This window comes from Varroa destructor, unplaced genomic scaffold (genome assembly GCF_002443255.2).
Source record: "Varroa destructor unplaced genomic scaffold, Vdes_3.0 BEIS01000001.1, whole genome shotgun sequence".
In the NCBI taxonomy this organism is placed as follows: Eukaryota; Metazoa; Arthropoda; class Arachnida; order Mesostigmata; family Varroidae; genus Varroa; species Varroa destructor.
The window spans coordinates 38,760,542-38,775,959 of NW_019211454.1; the positions used below are offsets into that span (position 1 = coordinate 38,760,542).

General features: G+C 39.3%; 2 protein-coding genes across 4 annotated transcripts in view; one reads left to right on the forward strand and one right to left on the reverse strand.

The window, feature by feature from the left end:
• LOC111244815 (voltage-dependent calcium channel type A subunit alpha-1-like) overlaps positions 1-15,418 on the reverse strand; it is a 190,395-nt gene that overhangs the window by 137,290 nt on the left and 37,687 nt on the right. The gene's annotated exons all lie outside the window — the stretch shown is intronic.
• On the forward strand, positions 337-12,576 carry LOC111249643 (glutathione peroxidase-like). 2 transcript variants are annotated; one of them, XM_086974702.1, is made up of 5 exons: positions 337-643; positions 1,858-1,906; positions 2,137-2,305; positions 2,423-5,297; positions 11,698-11,905. In XM_086974702.1, the coding sequence occupies exons 2-4, from the start codon at positions 1,875-1,877 to the stop codon at positions 2,459-2,461; spliced, it is 240 nt and encodes a 79-aa protein (XP_086830828.1). In that variant the 5' UTR covers positions 337-643; positions 1,858-1,874; the 3' UTR covers positions 2,462-5,297; positions 11,698-11,905. The 2 variants fall into 2 exon arrangements, with proteins under 2 accessions (XP_086830828.1, XP_022659489.1); XM_022803754.2 differs by lacking the exons at positions 337-643; positions 1,858-1,906; positions 2,137-2,305 and having other exon boundaries at positions 5,059-5,297; positions 11,698-12,576.

Consider the following 15,418-nt stretch of genomic DNA (forward strand, 5'->3'; position numbering starts at 1 on the left):
TAACCACTGGTCGCCTCGCTAGTTCCCTTTCTTGCCCAAGCGCAGCTATAAGGTAGGAGTAGGTCCTGAAGTAAGCTTGTCCTGCATGTCACTTGGCTAGAGAAAGGGCTAGTGGAAATGAAGCTAGACTAGGTTTGCTAAGGTGCACATGCAACTTAATCTTCTCTGTAGATTTGGTTTGGGAACCGGATGTCAGACTACTTAACGCGCGATACCTGTGGCGCCACCGGTGGCTGAGGTTGAAATCTAGCGCTCGCACCAACTTTGTACCTTAGTCAACAGAGGGCGCTCCAAATGGTTTTCATGAAGCTCGACAGTTAATACACTACTGGGTGAAAATGTACTTTTTTTTAACGAGGTTCACATCGTATTGCGAAAACGCTTAAACTTTTAATAAGACTAAGTGGTATGCGGTTACGTGACTTCAGATCGTCGTGCTTTGTCCTATGCTTTTTAAAGCCTAATATTAAAACAACTACTTGGCTTTTGAGTGGATAGACGTTCGCTGGAACTCCGTAACAGATTATACTAACAAACGCGATAACCCTTTTCCCGGGTGACAACCTGAAAGGAATACACAGGTTGCCTTCCGCACAACTCGAAGCAGTCATTTCTTGGACCTGGACGCCCTACTTTACCGCCTGTTAGTCGTTACATATGACTATTTTAGAGGTTTGGATACGTTCAGCACGCTCGCTTGCTTGCACACAGCAATATATGAAGCACCCCTGACCTGAATGTGACTAAAGTAATGTTGAAGGAACATTTACATGCCGGAAACACAAATAGGCTGACAGGACGTTCTTACACCGCGCGAAGAAATAGCTTTGATGATAGTGCACAAGTTCGCTAAACTTCACCTAATTTGCCAACATTAAACAACCAACGGAAAGCAATGAAAATTAATTTAACCTTACAGAAAAAAAAGCTTTACTTCATTCATTAATTCACGTTGTTATGAGTATTCCAAAACTCTGTTTGTAAATGCAGAAACGGCCTAACCTAAGGAGAGGTCGTGACATTTATATTTGGAAAATTCATGTAACTAGACGCATACTACGATTCATTCACATTTGTTACAAATAAAAATGGTCAGGTATATACAGACATACATAATAGATGATTGCACAGAAGACCAAATATGTCTCGCAATAATTGTTCAAACTCTCGATAATTGTTCAAGGAATCGAATTAGTGAAGCTGACATGGACTTTGATTTGAGTCAGAGCATTTAAACTGTGTTCCAGTGCGATCATACCGAGCAAACAATACTACAGCAGTGTGGTAAACGATCAGATCTCATAGTAGAGTTTGAAAATTGGAAACGATACATGGTAAAGTAATCAATGAACAGTCGACAAAGATTATGTCGCGCTCACGGCAAAGCTCATAAACATCACCTTCATAAATTCTAGGTATAGGTTTTAAAATCTAGATTAATATAAATATACTACTTTGTGGTCGGATAGTGTGCATTGATGATGCAAATCGGTGAAAGTCTTCAATCGAAAAAGTATTTTACACAAACAAACAACTTCTGCTATTTCTGATCGATCTGAGAAATGTCCCACTTGATAATAACAGTAGCCCACAGTAACGTTTACTTCAGCATCTGTTAGTTCTAGGCAGATTGTTCCCATATACCCACTTACAATTAGTTCTAATGCAAATTATGAGACGATTAAGCGGCCGATGGAAATGGCAAGCTTGCTACTATCTAAAGTGGACGATTACTTCGGAAAATAATAGTTCGCTACAACCTGTCTAAAGTTTTTCTGCTAGCTTTTTTTGAGCCTACGAACAAACAATCCAGCGAGAGCCATTCAGATGTCGAAATTTTGTCCTGTTACTTTCCAGGCCTGTAGCTCAGTGTAATGAGCCTCAAACAACGCCCGGTATATTTGGAGTAAGTACGTATTTTTTTGTGCTTCGTTAGCGCTTAAGGCTTTTCGCAGACATTCTGTCAGAAGTGAATGAATTTCCGCCCCTTCTAGAGGCCAATCAGTAAACGAAGACGTCGTTTGTTCTCACATAGTCATGCGAAATAAATTGAACTATATTTATCTATCGATAAGTATTTATGACCTATCTATCTTTTTGCATTGCTAGGTTCTGGTATACGCTAATTTTTTTCAGCACTTTTAGGAAATGGCTACGCCCACTTTGCCAGCTGTCTTACGCATACTCTCTTTACGTCAGAAGTTTTATACGTCTACAGGAAGCCGTGGCGTCGGCTATAAACATCAAGTGGAAGCATTTAGTAAAAATGAATTACGGTATTAAGGGTTCGAGAGTTATGCTTAAGGTAAGGCAGCGTATCTAAAGTTTGTATGAATTAGAAGAAGAAAATATCAAGTTCTCCTTGAAGTCGATTTTAACGATAGTAGACCATCGAAGCTAACTGTCGTTACTTATATTACAGAGGCATTGTTTAATGGATTACAAATCGGAGCGGGTATAAACCTTGTACCTGAATGGAAATTTCTCTTTTGCATTAACCATTGGATGATAAGCGTTTTCAACAACTGCTCCTAGTTGCCACCTAGTTATTAAGGAATTAAAGATGCAGCAACCGGAGTTCAATAATGACGGTGTGCCCTTTAAATCCGTTTTGACTAGATTTCCATAATTTTTCCTCACGCCTCATTGTTATCTATTATATGTTGCGCTACAAGGATCTATCGTACAATAGCTAGCTTCAAAAATAGATTTCCACCCTATATGACCTAATGGTGTACATCGCCATATACTCAGTGCTAGCGCTGTTACATAGCTTACAGCTTTTAACTTAGATTCAGCAAGTGGTGCCTCGAAAGCGGCCAGAAAGATAGGACACTTCCATTAATTAGCAATGTGTTTCCCGAAATAATAATCATTGTCGGTGCGCTCCTATCTACGATTGCTGCCTTTCACGAACCGTGCTTGCGCCTGGCTCCATCAATATGTGTAGACGTATGCTACGAAGATCATTCGGATTGCATATGTAGGCGAACACTTGTTACTCTGGTATCACTTTAAACAGGTCTTTCGTGAGATCGCCTTTGCGTAATGTAGTGTGAATCGAGAGTCCGAGAGTAACGCACGTAGTACCAGATGGTATTTCTAATTTGTGTTTGAGTAATTTATGTAAGGTACGTAATTTGTCTACAGTAAGCAGAATAAATAGCGTCTAGAATTAGCATGCAGATGCCGGGTCTTCGTTTACGTTGTATGCCTCCGGATAAGGTTGGCCGTTGCGATTTATGGAGCGGTAGGCTAAATTGCCGGAAAGTGTGAGAATCGATGGTAGAGCATTCGAAAACTCATTTTGTGAAAGAAAATGAATTGGTATAGTTGTGACTACGAAACCTAAAATGTCGCCGCTATGACAAAAGTATGAACAAGTGTTTTGCTGTATCTGCTCAGTATTCTGATTACATAGACGTACGATTTGAGGGCAGCGTAAACATAATAAACTTATTTCTTGTTTCGTCCGAGCTATGCATCTTGAGTCCAGCTGGCACGTTGTTATTTTTCAAAACATAGAAGAGCGTATTTTTCGACGGACCCCGTTTTCGGTTGTGTCAAATCAAACGGCCCGCAGGACTGCGCCGCATGAACAGAAAAAAGATAGGTCTCGAAGACAAGTACGATCTGGGCATCGTTGTCATTATTATCCAGTTACAGTCAGCGTAGGCGATTAAGACGGATATTAAAAAATTAGCTGCTGAAATTAATCGGAACCAGTCAAGCAGTACAACCGGAGCTAACACTCAAAAGCCGCTTATCACTTGAGACGTATCGATATTTTCTTGCTGGGTCCGATGAAAGTTATTCGTGAAGCTACTACAGACTTGAGTCTTGAGATTTTCCTTTATTAAAATCGGAAGTAGTGAGTGGGTGCCAGGGGTAATGTGCGAAACGCGACAATTAGTAGTGGTGCATGATAACGGAGATCCGACGAGCCCTGTGAACATGTATAGTTTTCCATGACATTTTTCACAAAGCCTCGTTCACGGAAATGCGCTATTAGGACGTCGTAGGCAAAGTGGAAAGGCGAGTCGGACCTCTCGTAAAAATGGTTTCCATTGATTCGAGTTCAATACACAGAAGAGGTCAGTGACCAATAGAAGTACGTACGTGATATGCACAAAGATAAGCACAATGTTAGACGTGTCTTAGTTCTAAGACCTTTTGTACTTCGGTCTTTGCATAGGCTTTGAAATTATATAAGCCCGACGGAACTATCAACTGAAAGCACGTTAACGAGGAGCTAAATATTTAATGGTTATAAACATTTGTATGAACGGCTATAGGCTACAATCTGATTGAAGCTAAAGTATGCTTTCTATAGTATAAATTTGCTTGTCATACAAATTCATCAGAGTTGTAAAATGTGGTGCATATTGCAGTGACTGCAGATGGCTCATGATGTCATTTTTATTGGCCATATATCTCGACAGATCATTGCTGATTTTTGGTCCTTGTCGTAGGTGTGAATGGGACCTAAATTAGGTGTGGTCAAAAAATAGTCCGTATCTATGTTATTCTTGCCGCATCTAGTACACCCTATTGTGTTGATAATGAGGATCCTTGACGAAGAAATTTATCCATACGCTCTAAACGCTGTAGTCGAATAAAGTACATCTCTAAATATTTTTGTCACCTCTTGAATATGAACGTTTCCTTCCATTTAGATGAAAACAATCGAACATGATAGAGTTATTGGCTTTTATTTACTACCTTGTTTGCTGTTTGGCAACTTTGGGTTAGGTGGAGATTTCATATTCGTAAAAATGAACAAGTTAGAAACAAGTCGATTACCAAATAGAGCTCTGAAACAAACATTTTCGGTTTTCTGCCTCGTTCAACGATCTTCAGCTAACTGTGTAGATTTCTTGTACATACAATCAAAACATCGCATCTGACTTTTTATGATTGTTTATGCTAATGGTGGTACGGACGCATAGTTAGACACGTGTTCAACTTCGTAAACCGACGATGTCAGCTAAGTAGACAGACTTACCTAGGTATTGGCTCTGAGCTGCCGTGCTTATGAACTGAACCGCGGATATTGTGGCTGAAGCTGCTTTGAACGGTAAGTCGGAGAAATCGCGGACTCGCAGTAAAATAAACTATATACACAGGCATCACCGTCGAACGATCTCATAACAGTACGTAGTGTCGTTAATTATCATTTCTTTTCCGTTGGCAGACCGATACATGTTTCTTACACAGCTAGCAGACTGGACCCCTTCTTCTGCTTTCAGCCTCCAGTGAAAATAATTAAAAGGAGATCAATAATTTCTTAGCAAAGGGTGAGTACTGCATTTTTTGCTGCCAGTTGTTTTTTTCCTGATTTTTTAATAGAGTATGGAGCGATACAATAAGAGCTTGACTAGCATGTAATGACTATGGAGGGAAAATCAGCAATCATAATGTAACAAACGATAGGTAGTTGACTACTTTAACCATTATGGCAGCGGGAATAAGTATAGCGATAAAATTATCCATTTTGTACTGGCCAAGCTTCAATAAGCATAATCCTTGCATGTATTGCGAGCTATTATAAACTTATTTCAGCAGTAAGGAATATATAACCCAAATAAAATCAGACCCATTTACGTGACCCGCCCTATATTTATGTATGAATATTGCACGAAATAGCAAACAAATATTGATTATAGCTTGTAGTAAGCGAAACAAAACTATAATTTCGCATTGCCAAAAATGAGTCAAATGAGAAACGTGCTAACTTAAGGCTTCTTTGTACATGCGCAAAGCGAAGTAAAGTCTCTGTAAACCCGAATACTCCGCGGATCACTTGGTCGCAGCGGCTATTGATGATACAGGAGAAACGCATAGTAAAAAGCACTATCTTAGGGGCTTTGGGGCGCAGTTGCCTGTGTTTAAGATACTGTAGTGAACGATAAAATGAACAACATCATATAACAAGCACAATACTATCGAGCTTATGCGTACTTACTGCATTTGGTATATATATATCCCTTGGTATAAAGCGTAACAAATATTAATCTTATATTGAAATGTTTTTGATATTGAGGTTGTGCTTGTACTTCTTAAGATACAAGATCGTGCATTCGAATATCGTTATTTCGGCTTTTGGTGGATGGCTTGTAGTAAGCCATGGGAAAGCAGAAAATTCGAGCAGCTTACAAATAGGGATTTCACCTTGGAACTGCATTGGCGGAAACAGCTCGCCGTGTAAGCCCTATATTCTTTAAAGGTTTTACTACTAAAAATACCGTTAGCTGTTGGGTAAAAAAGAATTGGCAAAAAAAAAAACATTTTGAATTTGAAAATGGGTCTCGTGGAAGAACTCCCGTAAAGGAGAATAACGAAGATCTTGGATCTGTTATATAAGCCATGCCATCACAAAATGCCTGAATATTCGGACTCACGTTTAAACTCAGAGGTAAAAAAATCAGACAAATGTGCGCCGCATGATCTGAGCTGGTATCAAAAAGCAATGCTATAGAAACCTTCGCTTCGTTCTGCTTCCATGTTACAAATTGTGGCCCATCCTTGTAACTTGTAATAAAAAATTGATTCTCTATAACAGTCGCAGACTGTCAGAATGTAATGATGCAATTGAGCCGGCGGGACATTACGCTAAGGCAAATATGCAGCTGCAATAGCTTATTGTATCTCTTTGGCGGTCATATGCAGGTACTATCCTGCAACTCTATCGAGTTTTAGGTTCTTGATCGAGGCTGTCCCCTTGTTAGTTTAGGGGGGTAACGTATTTGCCTGCTAACCTTAGAAACATGTCGGCTGAATCCAGGCAAAGACACCCTTCATGTCGTGCTGGGAGCCGTTTGATGGAATGTCTAATGGCGATGCTGAACGTAAAACTCGAAATAGACAGGTTTGTCGATTAAGGCAAAATGTCGAACACTGACGGAGATAGTGGAGAGATTCCGCATTAGGCAGCCAAAATTAATGAACAAAGATAAGCTCGTGCACATTGCAAGAATCACGGTGCTAAAAATGCAGAAGTCACACTTTGCGTTTTTTTGCTAAGCATCATATTAGCTAGACATTAAGAATATCGACGATTTTCTTTAAAAAATTTAATTACGTCGAAATTGCCCTTGTGGACTTTATAGGCACTTGTATCGTAGTCTCTAGATAGACTGCTAGCTAAGCAAGTTACCATCTAAATGGGAGAAGGTTATAAGTATTGATGGCGTAAACTTTTAAAGAACTTAGTCTGTGAAAAAGGTTAGAATTCAGAGGTAAACTTAGAGAAAAATAAAAATATTTCTAAAAAAAAAATCATTTCCAGCTCTTTTCTATTGGCTTTTTTCTCTACATCCTATATATCCAAGGAACGCAGAATAGTACTTTTCCAAATTTCCCTAATGCTCTTTCATATGCGTGCCAGCCTATGTAACCACATTTGGCGTCTTATCTTAAGAAATGTTGCCCTGTTTATATGGGAGATACAAACAGCTGAGGGCAATTCTCTGAAGTCGAAACGAAGTTCGATAAACTTCCCAACGACGCGGAAGTAAATCATCTATTTTATAACATCGAAGATTTATATGAGCAGGCGGTAAAGCTCTATGCTGAAAGTCAAAAAGGCTATGGCCTTTCATCATTGTATATCTCGTGTCACATATTTCGTAAGCTGTAGATTGTATGTTATCTTGACAACTAAATGAGACGTACATTCTTACTCAGTGCGATGTATAGCCTTTAGTCGTATACCACCATGGTATATTTGTCAGCAGCTGGCCTGGTAAAATACCGATGTACGGGCTTATGACGAACTCCCTGCTACGTTTGTAGCAGTTGTTGGCCGTTGCTTCTTCTTGCAGTACATAACACGCGCGCAATACATCTCCGTTCACCCATCCCAATGCTTGGATCTTGACATGAATGAATATAAGAGCCAATCGAGCGTTGTCCACTGAATAGATAACGCAAAGGAGTCCACAGGTTGAATGCTACAGGATACTAACGGAGGGTCGTATCCAATATAGAACGATTTAGCGTTTATAAACGCAAATGTCTACATACAATTTCGACCATTCGAATGTTTGTCTTTATCTACATAGATTCAGTAGTGCACATAATCTTATTGAATACATTCGTTTCGCAAGGAAGGTCATATTAGACTTGCGGCTCGTGTGTAGGCGCTAATTTTTTTGATTTTAATACTTTTATCACATAAACGCGTAAGTTGGAAGTTACAATTATATTTTTAAAGTGTCAAATGAGCCATGTGTTAGTTTACTCGAAAAATTGGTCTGCTTTATTTATTGGCTCGCTTTTTTTAATTTTTCGTTTGCTATTTGTTATGTTTGGCGTTATATGGTATCCAAAAGTTCTTTGTGCTTTGAAAAATATCGCTTTGTCCAAGTGACAATTTTTCTAACTTGAATTGGGACTTCAAAGATGGGTACGTCGAGTAGAAATAAGTTCGTGACACCCACTTTTCGAGGTCCTAGAGGTGGGGAAACATCTAAAATTTGGTTTGCGTACGGCGAAAAAAAAATTGTTTTCTCTACGGTAAAGACGGTTAAGCCCAATAGTTAAGAGATACGGGCCCACCTAAGAACGATTTTTTTTAAAAGTTTAAAACTCGAAGTCAGTCTTCATGTCTACGGTATGTTCTTCGGGTTAGGGTGCTATGTTTCATCATAGCAAGCCGTTTTTGAGTGGTAATAGTCGTATGTTTGGGATAAATGTTTAGGGTAAAAACTTGTGGCCTGGACAAAACAGGCGGCAACGGCTGGCCAGACAAAAAGCCTTTCTGAGCTATATGATATTAGCCATCAACAAATAAAGAGATGGTAACTCGGTTTCGCTGGATAATGCGTAAGTGCGTTGTTATTCGTAACCACAAGTAACGAGTATGCTACCATGCTAGTTCAAATTTCTGTTAGATATTAATAATTAAACAAAAAAAAAAAAAAAAAGAAGGAAAAATAAAGAATCGAGAAAAGTTATATCTAAAAAAATTGATGACCCTGAGAACCTGTTCGCATAAAATAAACGACTAGTAATAGTACTAAAATACAATAAATAAATTGGAGAATACAGCGTTAAAACATTAAACGAAAACCGTCGAATAATTTAATAAATCACTCCATGTCCTGTCTGTGTAGAAATGAAGAAAACTGAAATAATAAAACCACTCGAAATATTTTCACCCAGTAAATCAAAATAGCAGTAATTGACACGTCTTAGACATAAAACAAAGTTCCCGTTGATATCTTTTCTTTATTAATCATAAACGTCCTTCCTCGAAGAAAGCAATCAACAAAATTGGTACTTTGGAAGTCACTTAACTAGCTCATATTTTGGTCTTCGAAATCGTTACTCATTTACACATTTTCAAAAATATTTGCCCAGGGGCGTTAGAGACGCAGCGCCAAAAGTTCCCTCTTAATCCTAGCGAGCGCTCGCAGATAACGTTTTCAACCACCGGCGCCATTCTCTCACACTAATCAGAGGTTTGTGGATGGGGTATGCCCAAAATCGATGCGGAAAACAATGCGAATACTTCCATGCCATTTTTTAGTAGAAATTGCATGCATGATATCCAATACGTCTAATTGAAGTTCTTTTTACACTAACTTATATTCACTATGGCAACGTCATAGCGTTCGTTGGACGTCCATACAATTGAAAATTACTAGTTTTAGTTAGCGGAACGTGTTATTATTTATTAAGTAGTTATTAACATTTAATCAGTAATTTTTCGACAAATGGCTTTTTTCTTGTTTCACATTTCCTGCCACTACTATAAAGCTGAACGTTACGGAGGGACCTGATTAGATTTGTGCATTGCCGGTAGATAGAACAGCAACACTGGGAAGCGTCAATCAAACTAAATGAACCCTATTTTATCCTACTTTATTATAATATGATCGTACTATGAGCTGCAATTAGAATAGACGAAAATCGAATTGCTCTTAGAGGTCAAATAGCAGGGCATACCTGAAAGTCTTACCCAAACAAAAATCATTTGTGAAAATCTATATAGAATAGAGGCCTATTTATAACTTAGATCTATACATCATACACATCGTATAGACCAAAGATAGTAACTTGAAGCGACGAAGAAAAGAGTGCAGTTCATTTATGTCAATACGCTTATAAAAGGCAAAGAACCAATTGGACTATTCAAAGATCACTTAGATAGATACACTTAATTAGTTGCTATTTATAAATCTTCGTCCATCTCCACTGATAATAGAGATAGAAGCTATCTATTCGGAGTTCAAATAGGATAAGAGAAATGTCTCCGATGATTCATGTAAATTGTCATTCTACTGTACATAACTGCTGTTATCTCTAATTGGCCCAAACGTATGATCAAGTTCTATAAATTATTTATTAGATATTTAGTTTATTCTATAATTGAGAGCTGGTAATTAATCGTAGGGATCCAGTGGGTGCGTTATTTTCAAGGCTCGATTGTCTTTGTTACTGTTTGTTAACTATGGGTGTAATACGGCTTCGTAGTTCGACAATAGCCATACAGCTGATATATTAATGAGTTACCGAAACGCCACATCGAGGTAATTGTACCTTTTTAAACTTAGCCCTACTATCTTAGAAACTTAATTCGACTTAAGAAGACCTGCTTAGTTAGTGACGCTTCCACCTACCCTAAGCTTTTCTTTGATGTTGCTCGACGAGAGCATCGACGTGTTACGTCACATAGCAACCGCTATGTGCAAACAGTAAAACGCGCTTCAATATATAGCTCATACGGATTAAATCAGTGACCGATTCTGACCGCTAACCCCGTGCATGCACTTCTAACCACTCGTTATAAGCACTTCAACTATATTGCGCACTTCGAACGTTTAACTTACCGCCTATACTAATGACTGCGAAAAAGATCGAAGAAGATAAGTATTTCCGAAAGCGGTACGTAACTCATAGAGCACCGCTTTTTATAGAGAATTACGACGGCTTTGAATACACAAACGATCGCTTAAAAGTAAACCACAATTAAAGCCACTTAGGACGGCGACGAGTAGTCGAATTGAAGCATACGAAGGATAATTCGATGGCTTGAAAAATCATGCATTGAAGTAGATCTTCATTACTTATCTTCTATACTGTGAGATTGGCAAAAGCACGTTCGTATCTCTATATTTGCGATGGGTTCGGGCTAAATAGGGCTCCGATTTAAATCGTTATTGTCACTATGACTAGTTATGGGCAGGCCTTACTGTTTTGGTAATTTTCTTAAGTTCCAGACAAGATGCTTTGCTTTTCAGAGTTCCTTTCACTCGACTCTGTACAACATGCACTACATCAGCTAATACCGTTTATATAATTGTAATCACAGTAACCCGTGAATAACACTTGAACCGATGCAAATCATATAACCATTACTGTTATTGCGTAAAGGTGTATGTAACTTTGGCGTAAAGTTCAACGTGACATCCTACTAGACTAATTTGAAACTCCTTCTTAGTATCGTACGCATACAGCAACACATCGAAAAACATTAATGAATCCAATACATAATCTCGAGGGTAGCACCTAACTTACAAAGCCAAGTTACCGTTGCTCGGAGCGTTGTTTTTTTTTAAACAGCACTTGCTAAAAAGACAACGATTAGTGTATAGTGCCGTCGTTCAAACGTAGTGAAAGCATTTCGTAACTTGTTCCGTGTCGATCTTCGTACTCTCTCCTTTCCGGGACATCGTCATTGTTATGATATAGGATCGCGTCCGTGTGGCAGCAGACGAGACATTCCGCCGTTTCAGCTATACCCTGTCATGATGATTTGCGTCTTTGGTGCTAAGAGATGCGCTTCTTCCGGTTGGTAGTCGAATGCGTTTGGTCGTTGCATCCGTTCTCGATTCAAAATAAAGTCACCGTATACTCGACGAATCGGGAGGTGGGGTTTGCGAGCTACAGCGGATAATGTCTACGTTATTATTCCGGAACGCTACAATATACGATTTTGTTGTGAAGGACATTGATGGCAATGATGTATCGCTAAAAAAGTACAACGGTAGGGTTTGTCTCATTGTTAATGTGGCATCAAAGTGTGCTTTTACGAAACAGTACGCTGGTCTACAGGAACTCCATGACAAATATTATGGCCAGGGTCTTTCGGTTTTAGGATTCCCATGCAACCAGTTTGGTTCACAAGAGCCAGCACCGGAAGAAGAAATCAAAAAGTTCACCTCACAAAACTTCAAGGTAACTTTTGACCTGTTCAGGAAAGTAGATGTCAACGGAGACGTTACTTCGCCCCTGTACAAGTTCTTAAAGAGTGAACAGCATGGCTATGAAGGCGACGATATTCAATGGAACTTTTCTAAATTCCTCGTGAATCGTCAAGGTACGCCGGTAAAGCGGTACGGACCAGCTGATAAACCAACTTCGCTCGCTGCAGATATCGAGGAGTGTCTTCGAGAGACACAGTCGAAACTGTGAATAAATGAGTATACGCTCAATAGGCGTATACGTAAACCATAAAAGCAAATTTGATAATGCCGTTTGCCAAGTATTTGTTATGAGTAACTAAATAAGGCACTGTTGTGTACCTAATAAGTTGCTGCTAATAAATATTATGGAATGATAGAGCTTAGAGCTATTCTTCTTTTGATTGTATTTATAGTGTTACACTGCAAACTATGCACCATATATACCTGCCTTGCTACTACTGGACAGATTTGATCGAACAGACCCTATGGAAACACTACTATAATTCCTTACCGTCTGAAATACTTTTGACCTTTACCCAAGTTTGGACTTATTAAATCATATACTAGTTATATTTCTTTAATTACAAGCGTACGAATCATCAAAGCATGTTACTGCCTGTGCCATTGTGTAACGTTTTGCCGTTAAACGAAATTAGCAACACGTAGTAGGGTTGTTTTTGTCAAGATGAACCCTGATGACAAAATGCGCTAAATCCCTTTTACGTATGACCTGTGAAACGGTTGGCCTTTTCGAGTGGGCGAGCTGTGAAAAGCCTTTCAATTAGAGCTTACAATTAACCTGTTTTTGTAGAACAGGTAAAAGATAGGTTTTAAATGAGCAGAATGTGAACTGAATATAGACAAACGTTCGCGAGACCGGATGTTATCTTTCCGATGGAGAGTAAATGATTAACGCTAATCTACTACGTGCATATAGTCGAGAACCCATCAGTTATTTTGCAGATAGTCCCGTAACAGTCTTTCGAAAGGGATACAAGCCTTTCAGTGACTTTTAGTCAAATTTTAGACTCTTATAATAATCTCATTTGTGTTTCGTGGAGCAATAATGATTCGATGCCTTTTGGAATCCTAGGATGCAGCCATAGTTTCTTTTCGCTTCATAATTTTACGAAAATATTAAATACCGTAGAACTATCAGTTACTTAGGATAAATAATCTGAAGCTTAAAAATATATCGAGTGTTTTAAATATGTAAAAAAAAAACACGGCACAACATCTAATTCCTCTTGTTCCAAGTTCAGGCATCTTTCCCCATTAATGAGGCTATATATATGTATATATGTTCCGATATAAATACTACGTTTTTATGGACGTTTCTGTAATCTCATTGATGTCTTAATAGGAAACGAATCGCTACGGCGTACCGCTCTTATGTATATGACAGCTTGCCGTAGTCGTATGTGCGTTCCGCCTCAGGAAATCCAGCTATTAGATTACCAACCTTTGCCATGGATGTATTTTTTGCTTTTCGTTTAATCATTTACTTATTGTTTGGTTCGCTACCTCTCTTGCCCCGTTGTTTTCGTCGGGTCCTGCCATCGAGGCATTGATGAACATTATGAACTATTACTTTGAAAAGGACAACGACCAAAGACAGCAATAGAAAGAAGCTTCGATTGTCGCCGCTTGGGGATAGCTACTTGGCCAGTGCGGCCGCTTGCTTAGTATTTCTCCCCCGGGGACGCCGGCAGCTCCCACTGCTGACTATAAGCCTATAACTAAGGTTAACCTAGCCAATCAACCAGAGCTAGCGGGCAACAATACTTCATATTAATACTCTCTACCAGGAGACAGCCGTTGCTGTCTCGGGTAGCCTAATATCCTGTTCGTTTGCGCCTCAGCGTTGAAGGTAACTACATTGAACAACGCAAGTAAGGACGATGGAGCGGCTCATTCGCGCTATTCGAATAGCCCTTTGGTCCTTCTCTTTATCTCACCGTTTCTCGTGAAAACGGCAACAGTCACGGCAAACAATCAGCTTCTTCTGTAAAGCTGCTCCTTCCACTCACTGCTGTGCGGATCACTGCATGAGGCCCAACCATTTAGCGGCGAGATGATGAAGGTCTTTCTAGTTCATCGTTTTAGCGTCTCAACGGCATTTTGCAGCTAGCGACGCAAAACACCGAACGTGTCTGGTACAAGCGGTAAACTTCTTGCCACGACTCCCCGAAGTCAAGATAATGAGCTTGTGTTATGCAGTACCTTAGTTATATTAGCGTGTCTGAGACAGTGCCGATTATGCAGCAAGAGTGTGTAATATAATAACTATAATAAGAATGATCGTAAGGTAATATCGACTTTCCAGCATACGTTTAAAATCGGCTAATATATTGAGCCATGATGTAATGACCACCACGTAATGAGTGTTACCAAGTCTGTAGAGAAAGGGGAAAATAATAAGTATGAATGCAGATGATTGTCGTGTGTTGCGAAGGTAATTTTTCGTTAAACGAAGCTTTCGAACGAAGCAAATTCAGCTTCTCATTGCTAGTCACCAGAATAAGCTACAGCAGAAGCCGGACAGCAGGTAGGCCACTACTAGAGGAAGGTTCGGGGAACTCTTTTAGCTCGAAGCAGATCAGCGAATCCAATTATGTGAGTGGATTAAACTGCCGCAGTGCATATGTCTATTAAATTTTGTGACACTCTCTGCAAACTCCTGCCGCCGTAGTTCTAATCGACCTAAAGGAAAAATGAGTCATCATGAAATGATTTTAAATTGTAAACAAGTCAAATATATCCTTATTAATTGGAGGTCGTCTTTATTTTTGTACCAAGTGTTGTATGATAGGCTGAAATATTTGTCTCAATGGCCATCTTGTGGATTTATATCGCAACGCCTAACAGCCAACGTATCTGTTTTGCAGCTAAACCTATTTAATCAATAACGTTTGAAGCAGGCAACAGTGAAGTATAAATTCGTCCTGGAGTTCGCTCCGTTTGCAAGAAAACATCCAGCTGACGTATTACCTCAGCATATACCACAGCATTTGTTCTCCGAGACGGTTTTAGCAGTTAGCGGCGAGCGACGTCATTATTAAGTCGCTGCTTCTGCATATGGCATCTGTTTATACAGGTTTTTTGCCATCTAGGTTTGCCTGTGTACTCGCGTATGCGGTTGTGTTTCCCGTTTTCCACCCACTCATCTATAGCACACGAAACTTCTATAGATTTTCATGTAATCGGGATAATATTTTTTGTAATCG

Bases quoted from the DNA above. Each gene is read 5' to 3' on its own strand.
- LOC111249643 (XM_022803754.2), top strand. From the start codon at position 11,902: ATGTCTACGTTATTATTCCGGAACGCTACAATATACGATTTTGTTGTG.